At 44.4% G+C, this 9,211-nt stretch overlaps 2 protein-coding genes across 2 annotated transcripts; one reads left to right on the top strand and one right to left on the bottom strand. All coding sequences in view use genetic code 11, as the record gives it.

The window, feature by feature from the left end:
• Positions 1-34: 34 nt before the first annotated feature.
• EGR_09492 (Uro-adherence factor A precursor) lies at positions 35-519 on the top strand (the record flags this gene model as incomplete). The annotated part of the gene is made up of 2 exons (XM_024498741.1): positions 35-262; positions 316-519. The coding sequence occupies 2 exons, from the start codon at positions 35-37 to the stop codon at positions 517-519; spliced, it is 432 nt and encodes a 143-aa protein (XP_024346836.1).
• A 3,995-nt stretch (positions 520-4,514) lies between these two features.
• Positions 4,515-6,437, bottom strand: EGR_09491 (arrestin; the record flags this gene model as incomplete). Its single annotated transcript, XM_024498740.1, has 1 exon — positions 4,515-6,437. The coding sequence occupies one exon, from the start codon at positions 6,435-6,437 to the stop codon at positions 4,515-4,517; it is 1,923 nt and encodes a 640-aa protein (XP_024346835.1).
• Positions 6,438-9,211: the final 2,774 nt, after the last annotated feature.

Raw genomic sequence — 9,211 nt, 5'->3', positions numbered from 1 at the left:
CGTTCTGAATGACTTAAACCGCTACGTCACCTAGATGTCTTCCTCCACGGGGCCATCCTCTATTGGAACGAATATATCGGAGGCTTGGTTGATCAAGGCACTACGACTTCTGCATTCACAAAAGGCGGAGGATACTGCACGTTTGCGCAAGTTATACAAAGATACATGTGAAAATGAGGCAGCCGTTGCTCGTATAACTCTTGCGGAGGCTCTTCGGATGGAGCCTTCAGGACTCAAGGAGGAGAACAGTTCCGGTAGCGAGGTAATTTTCCAGATGCTTTTTCTCTTACTAACATATCTAATTTTGTCTTTCAGCGTGGAGTTGTGCGTCCGCGCATTTCAGCTCAAGGTCCTTTGTTGACATCGGAGTCAGCCCAAGGCGATGGTGGAGCCTCTAAATCATCCAAATCGACTAATTTCTTCGATGTGACGGCTTCCACTTCCTCTGCTCACGTTTCAACAATTTCATCGAAAAATCAGAGTCCCTCAAGCACTACAAATGGTAAATTGGTGTTATAAATCTGTTACATTGAACATCATTATTTTTCTTAAGGAAAATTTCTGGTGTGACTAAAAGAACCCCATCTATATCATGTCCCCGTAAGTAACGTAAGAACCCAAGGAGTTTTTTTCCGTAGTGCCTCTCATTCCGGTGGTGGTGTGCCAGGGCAAGACTATAATCGCGGAGCAGCCCTCACCAGTCGTTAGTGGCAGTGGGAATGGAGGTGAAGCCAATTCCCCACCTGTCGGCATGGAGGTGATGGAGGACCTTGTGGCAGATCTCATGTGCTGCGTGTGTGGTCGTATGACTGCGGCTGCAGATCATGATGTCAACGAAGCTTTTCCCACTTCCATCGAGAATCCTGTCACCAACAACGTGCTTGTGGAGTGTACGCGGTGTCGTGGCCTCTATCATAAACTCTGTCACTCGCCGCCCCTTCTCACTGCTCGAGTGCCAACCGGTTGGCTCTGCTCCAGGTGCACTGACCCTTCTTCCCTTTACAAAAGTCGTTTGTCTACTTCGTCTTCTTCTGATCCCGCTCTCGGCTCAAAAAAATCCAAAAGTTAATCTGTCACCCAGTCTTTTCGTCCTGCTTCACAGTCTCATTATATAATTGATTTGCTGTAGTCACTGCTGAGGAAGTGATGTGTTTGAATCTCATGCTTTACTTTCTGCCCCGAATAGAGCTGATCTACTAGTGAAGAAATGTGCTCTCCAATCGGGATTGGTGAACCCGAATTAAGATGCGCCAGAGGTGTTTCTCATAACCTGGTGTTAGTTTGACGTCTGGAATGCGTGTCAGTAGTTTGGTCAATTGGGGTTATTTCTTTCAGGTGCAGCTCTGGTCTAAAAGCTTTGTGGCGCTGTGCGCAGTTCGGTGCTGTGTTGTGGAAGCGTTTGTTTACTAATATGGACTTTCATCCTCCAATTTAATGGGCAAGTGCCGGACACCTTCGATTGCTGAGCTCATTTATAGTCGATTGGTGAAAAGGGATGCCCCTGAGATTATGGGTTCATAATGAGATGGAACCGTATTCACAGGAAAATAAGCGTTCCACTATTGTAGATTAGTGCATGATCCCGAAGTACCAACACGCAGCATCATTGTTACCATTTCATTTCAAGTAACCATTGCGAAGAAGGGGTACGTGCGCATTATTAAAGCGGAAATGACCTTGACGGGAGCCAATGATTTTGCTGTTTGCGTAAGCCGCATCTTTTGGGAATACGACAATTATTGTCAGTGTCACGGTTGTGCTAAATGGCATAATCACCCTTGCTTCTGGACAACCACTTTATGCTGAGCTGCGTTGAGTGAACCGTAAGGGAGGGAGAGTGAGGTGTGCATTGCCAAAATAAATAATCTAGATATCATTCGTGTGGCTCTCCGTGACTTCTCTGAAGATAAAAGAGGAAAAAGTACTCTAGTGGAATATGTATTGTCGACGTACAGCTGGGCTTAAGGATTACGGGTATGTCCCGGAGACCATGCAGCCAGGCGGAGCCCTATGTGGCCCGCTACCAAAAGCGAGAACTAAACAAGGAAAGCATTGCAATTTGTATCCTGATTGTAGAAATTCACCCAATAACCAAACAAAGAAACCTATTTCGGCGTTATTTTAGTTATTTTGACCTGTTTGCCGCAAATAATTGCATTACGATGATTCAATGTCTCACACATTCAAGGGGGATCCCATAAACGATTGAGTTAAAATAGGAGGCGAAGTCTGCGAAATGCTACATTATGGCTTACTTCACGCTTCGAGCTTCAAATTGCCTAGCTGTTCTATTACAATTTTAGTAGCTAAACACAAACCTTTTTGAAATATGTTAGGCCCTAGATACTTTCCAGAAGTTATGAAAAGTCATTTCTATGGCAGAGACTATTACTGACGTGCTGGATGGCTGAGAGGCCATTGACATGGTCTGGAGGAGACCATGACTGCGAGCATAAATACAGTTCATGGAGGTTTAATTGCGAGCCCAACCAACCGCATAGTGAAACAAAGACTTATAATAGCGTCAGTTTTGAAATGTTTTCACTGCTGTTCATCAACACGCAAAAGAAAAATCTGTAGTAGTTGATGACATAAAACAAATGGATCAAAAATCTAATAAAATTATTCGACAGAACTAGCCTTGTGGCGCCCCGAGACTTCCCTGAAGACAGAAGAGTGTATAATGCCTTAGTAGAACGTGCAATTTTGTTGTACAGTAGGTCCTGAGGATACTAGCATGGCCCAGAGGCCAGCATGAATGGCAGAGATGGAATTGCGGAGCCCCTAATCAGCCAGTTAACGAAACCGAGAATTGCTCGATTGTTTCTCCTCACCACCTTGATCTCACTTCAGTACGACTTGGCCATATTTATCTGGGCTCCATCCAGCCAGTAGAGAGGTGGATGAGGTTTCGCGTGTTCATTTATTTGACATCTTCAAGCATGTTTGATAGACAGCTTCGTAACGAACATCTCCAGATGGTTTACGGTTACGTCTAGTTGTTAATAGAACACGGAACTGGAGCAATTGCCAAAGGTAGCCGTCATTTTGGGACCTCCCGCCAGGAATCCGATCCGAAGCATGTGGACTAATTCCGACGCAATAAGATCTATCATCCATCAGTCGAAATCATGGTACACGTCCCTTGGGGTTGGGTTCGCTTTCTGCTGCTACCAATTTACGGCCCCGAGAATTTCCTGAGGACGGAAGAAGACACAATACTCTGGTTTAATGTGCATTATCGACGTATGGTAGGACTTCGGGCTATTGGTATGGCCGGAAAGCCAGTCCGTTCGGCGGATGCACAATGGCGGAGGCCCTAAATGCTCCGTCACCCATTATCGAAAGTTAAAAAACAATTAACGCATTTCAGACTCACAGGTGGATACTCATGAATCGACTAACCATCTTAATGTGAAGTCAGAATATAAAAAATTTAGATTATAAGGTTGCATTGTGTTGGAGAATGATATTGCAATAATGATCTCAGGATTCCTCTTCTCAACCTCTATTATCACACTCTTTGAGGAGAAAGCCTTAAATTAAATAATGATAAAAAAATAGTACAGGGAATTAAGCTTATAGGGAGTTGAAGTTCTATTCCAACTCCGAGGTCAACGGTGTCAGCGCAAACACGTGATTGGCGTGCTCTGGTAGCTTCTCATTTAGAAGTTGCCCCTTGGGTCATTTACAGGTCGAGCTCGAAAAATTCCTTAACCACCAACCAATCAGTGGCTTCCGGTGCACAGCTGGTCTCCATTTGGCAACAGCTCCTTCAGACACGTAATGATCGTGACCCTTGCCAGAGAACCTTGAAGGGGAAACTTGGAGCACACAAAAGATAAATCTCAGACGTTCTGGCTGGTGATGTGCGAGGATGTGAGACTACTCATATGGAAAACTTGAATCAAAGGAGGAGCTTCTCACCCTTAAAGGAGCGATTTCAGTGGGGTTGACAAGCGATAGATACAAATGAATGCCTAGTTCTTACTCCTTTTCATAAGTTATCCTCAAATACACTAGCCCTAGTGGGAAAGCTGACCCTTTTCTTCCTTAGGGAACATTGTCACCAAGCTAGGAAGAAATAAGAAAAAAATTACGACTAATTTCATTGACCAGATGATCTATCTAGCCCAGCAACTGCAGTTATTGTAACCGTTTGTTTTTCGTCATTGTTCTCTTGATGCTCAGGTGTTTTAGCACAGCCTTCGTGTGATTGGTTTGGCACCAATGACAAAAAGGCTTCAACATACCTCCTTACTGACTGATACCTGAGGCAAGACGATCTCCAGCTTCGTGTTGAAAAGCATCCAGCTGAAAAGATAGGTAGCCATTTGGATGAGTGCTTCAGTTCCAACCTTACTTCACAGTTGAATGGAACAATTTTTAATTTTCCAAGTGGGGCATTATAATGTTTTTATTTCAACCAACGTCAACACATCGGGGCACCTCGTGGGCGTGATGCCGTGAGGAACACACACACATACACACACGCATAGATGCCCAAGGCGAAATTAGCGTATAGCCACCTTCGCAAATACCGGTGGCATTCTCAAAGGCAGTCGATCAATGTAGCGCGAGTTCCGTGTCAACACGAAGGGCAATCTCACCATCGGTTGGCCCCCCTCATTTCCTAAGGTCAACCGCACTACCACTTGATAGGAGACGTCAATTATTCGACACTCTTGTCGATCTGCCACCAAATTCTGCTGCACGTACTGAGGCGCTTTACATTCCTGCTCCTTATTCTGCGGTTTTTCCTCAACTTCTGCGGGAGTTTGATCGACATTCTTTGATTTTCCTGGTGCCTTCGAGGCTTTGCCTCCCTTCGACTTACCCATCTTACTCCCCTCACCCTTACTGTCCGACTTTTTTGACTTCTTGGACGACTTTGACGCCTTACCGTCTTTTCCCTTCCCTTTACTACCTTTGCTACCCTTGCTTCCTTTGCTTTCTTTTTTTGACTTTGTCTTATCCCCTTCAGCAACTGGTGGCTGCTCTTCTACTTTGACCCAATCCTGTCGCACAATAACTGTGCTCTCAGCGAGGAATATTTTCTGATCTCGTGACATTCTTCCATCCATCACAAGGTTGTACTTTGTTGGGTCGTAGACGGGACGGAGATTAAAGGTATTTAACCAACCCTTGTTTTTCGGTCCCACGGGTAATCCCATCTCTCCAGCCTTTATAAAAGTCATTGCCAAGGGTATGCTGTTATCGTGTGGTATCTCCGAATGGAATTTGTAAGTTTGCTCCACGCACACCGTCAAAGCTACCACTGTGTGCCGAGCAGAATCATTGGAAATGGAGACGGTGACATCGATCTCCTCACCTTGGTAGTAGACGTCTTTACTTAGGGTTGCTGATAGTTTCAAAGTGCCTTGATCTTCCAGGCATGACCACCGATTATAATCAAGGCTGATGGAAGGTCTTTGAACTGAAGGTTTTGCAACTGGGACGATGGTGAACTTGTAAAAACCCATGGATACTTCATTTTCGGGTAGTGGTATGCAGAACTCCGTCATTCCAGAAAACGCTCGTACAGTCCAAAACAGACCCGTGTCCTGTTCCATGTAATAGGGGCGTGTAAGTAATACAGAATCGGGTTTTCCTGTAAGATCAAAGACAAATGGGGAAATATACCATCCCATAGGAAATTCTTCTTGAATTTTAGTCACCATATTTTGTGTAAAAGTGAGGTGGGGTGGCATGCGATTGAGGTTAAGTGGGTAGATGTAGTAGACATCTTTGTAGCAACGTGTCTTGCACCTTACCGAGGCTGGAAAAGGCGGTACTTTGGCATAATCACAGTAGACAAAGTCGGCAAACACTTCGACAAATATCTTTTCACCATTTTGACATAAACAGCAAGGGAAAGCTACAGCACCAACAAGGATGGCCCTTTCGTACTCCAACATGTCTGGCCTATCCTCTACTACAATCGGGTCATCGTACGACTTTTCTTTAGGTTGTTTATCATCTTTGTTTGAGCCTTTTGATCCCTTTGATTTGCCGCCACTGTTCTTTCCACCCTTTGTAGTCTTCTTCTCCTTGGATTTTTTTGAAGCTTTCGCCTTTGATTCTTTGGACCCTTTTGAACCCTTGGATTTTTTCGAAGCCTTGGATGTACCACTTTTGCTGCCACTGTCACCCTGTGGGTTCATGTCAGCAAATATTTCTGGCAGACGGTTCCACACCTCATAAATATGAATCTTTTGACAAAAGAGGGCTATATTTTTTGACCTTTTAGTGAACACCGCATCCACATCTTCATAGAGTTTCCTACCAAAAATGAGTTTCTCCAATTCTTCTGGTGAAAGAGAAGATTTTTCTTTTCCTTTCGAGCCTTTGGATCCCTTTTCCTTTCCGGAAACCTTGGAGCCCTTCGACTTTGTTCCACCCTTTGATCCCTTTTTAGAAGTGCCCTTACTCGGCATTTCAGTTTCTTCGGCTCAGACGGCTTCCAGTAGCGTGGACCCACGTGGTCGGTTGTTCGAGGGCGGGATCAATATCACGACGGTCTTAGCTACCTCGCCCAAACCACTCATGGTCTGCTTTGCCAAAGATCCTGCTGCGCTTATACACGCTTGAATGAAAGAATGGCGCCTTAGAAAAGTTGCCACTTAACAATTTCCCCATTAATGTATAAGTAAGGAAGGGGTACAAGTGCGATAAACGTCTAATGTTGTTCAAAGTGCCTCTTGAAAGGACCGCAAAAGTGACGAGAACAGTTTACTGCCACTGCTGCGGCATAGTAATTATACCGGGTCTAAAGTTTCCTCCTGAATGGTACTTGTGATTGGGGAAGGGAGGAGTGTGCTGTCCTCGTACTGCTGGAGAATGAACGATGCCCTTCAACTAGGCCATTGAGTATTCCCACAGCTAGTAGTAAGAACACTGGCCACTTTGCTATTACTTCAGTGCTGTCCAGCCGTATCTCTCTGTATGGATTCTATTCAGCAAGTAGAGAGCCAGAAGAGATATAGTCTGCTAACTTAAGTTGTATTTTTATAGGGTATTGTAGACATTTCTGTGGCCAACTTTGTCAGATAGCTCAAGGTTAGTGTCTGTTCAGTTGTTAATAGAGATCCTGCGGAACACAGGACTAAAGTGGTTACGAAGGGTAGACACTATATTCAACCCTTCCGCTAGAGTTCGACATAGATTCTTCTCATCAGTGGTAGATGCCCTTCTTCTGTCACATTAAAATTTTGTGTCAGCAATAGAAATAATGGTACCTGTCCTTAAGGATTGGGTTCGATTTCCACTGCCACCAGTACAGCGTCCGGATGCTTTAGAATCACACAGACTAAGTTTGCGGACTTGTTGGTTGTAAGCAGTGGGAGGACAGAATAAAGTTACCATCCTAAGGTCTGTTGGATTTGTTTGCGTTTAGCATGACCCCTAAAACAGGTTTAAGCATGTCACTTGTCAGTTGGTCCGAAGGGAGGGTGCGCTTAGATTCACCATAAATCAATTAAGACAGCGGCAAAGCCTACAATGGAGTGACAATGCCGCTCTTCAGCATTACAGGTTGAAGCTATCCTGCGAAACTAGAGCAGTACACTTTCTGTGACAATTCCTTCAGATTTCAAGACCATAGCGAATTGACTTTCACTCCATTGGCGTCTTCGAGTAGGAACCGTGGACAACTCCGCGGCGAACTTCTCCAGATGGTTCAAAACTGACATAGCCTCAATTACTAATAGCATTCCTGCAAAACATGAAACCAAGGTGGATGCCGAGGTTGGATCGGATTGGCCTGCCGCTGTCACCAATGGATCGCCCCCACTCTTTCCTTAAATCGTTAGAAGTCATAACACTAGAATGGAGTATAGACGCACAGAACGGCTGAGAGGCTGCTAGCATGGACCGGAGGCCATGCCACCTAACGGAAGTACAATCTGCGGAGGCTTAATGGTCCCCGAAATAGAGGGCAGAGTTGAACAAACTAATGAAGCACTACATGTCAGTAAGAATACTTGATACATATTACTTATCGCAGGTGAAAGGGGGCATGAGCCATCAGACTCAGTTTATCTTAGATAAAAGCCAAGACAATATCCCTAAGTCTGTACTAGAGACCTTTGCGACATGTCTAAATCACACAGGCTAAGATTGGGAACCTGTCAGTAGTAAGCAATGGAAGGATCAAATGAGGTTACCACCCTAAGGGCTGTTGACTTTGGCCACGTTCAGCATGACCTTTAAAGAGTTTCAGGGTATCGCTTGTCCTTCATTTCGCTACAGACTGGTTAAGACTACGGCATGACCTACAATGGAGTGACAATGCTGCTCTTCAGCACCACAGGTTGGATTCAAAAAATTTCAAAAATTCTTTGAAATTTCGAGCCCATACCGAACTTAGTCGCAAGTTGATTAGTGTGTTATACCTTAAATATTTATACAACTCTCCGTTTCATTAACAGGCCACTTGGGGTTCCAACACTGTACCTTTTCTGAATGGCCCGGCCTCCAAACTGTGCCGGTAGTCCTTAAGCCCTTCCATGCGTCGGTAGTACTTAATCGTTTCGAGTAATATGCCTCCCGTCGTTTTTCGGGATATCTCGCCGTGCTACAGATGCAACACTCTTTAAGTGATTTAGGCAGTATTAAGAGAATCTGCTTTCTAAAGACTACTCTTGCTAAAGATTTTATCTTAAGTAAACCCAGTGTACAAAGTAGTAGACTATCTCCACGGGACAGTCAAGTCGCCAATTAGATACAGTCAAAAAGTTAAATGCCCAAAGCAAATGTCCGTCTTCATTTTCCCAGATTACGTATCGATACGCTTCGCATTCATTCTAGTTTCTCCCCCTTTCGTCTATTTTAATACAGATGATTTAGCATTTGGTTTCATCCAAATTACGGTCAAATTACAACTAGTAAGTAGATCCTAGATATTGGAAATTGTTTCAAAACTAACATGTCAAGTCTATCAAGTGTTTCACGGCGAAGTCCTAGTGGCACTGATAAACCCAAAAAAACAAGCGAAGTGTTTACTAGGGATGGGATCAACAAAAACAAGTTTCCTTTCCATCGATTTAGACATTTTCAAGATGGCATGAAGCAGGCCCAAGAAGGAAGCAAATAGAATAAAGCAGGCAAGTTGAAAGCTGCGTAAGAGGTTGTGTTAACCTGCAGTACTTTCACTGTTTGTTTAACGCTTGATTTGTTAACGGGCCGTGTAGGAGCTCCGCCGTTGTACCGC

The sequence above is a fragment of the Echinococcus granulosus genome (assembly GCF_000524195.1).
Source record: "Echinococcus granulosus chromosome Unknown EG_S00150, whole genome shotgun sequence".
Taxonomy (NCBI): domain Eukaryota; kingdom Metazoa; phylum Platyhelminthes; class Cestoda; order Cyclophyllidea; family Taeniidae; genus Echinococcus; species Echinococcus granulosus.
Note: the sequence above shows the minus strand (reverse complement) of the source record. Positions and strands in the feature narration are given on the sequence as shown.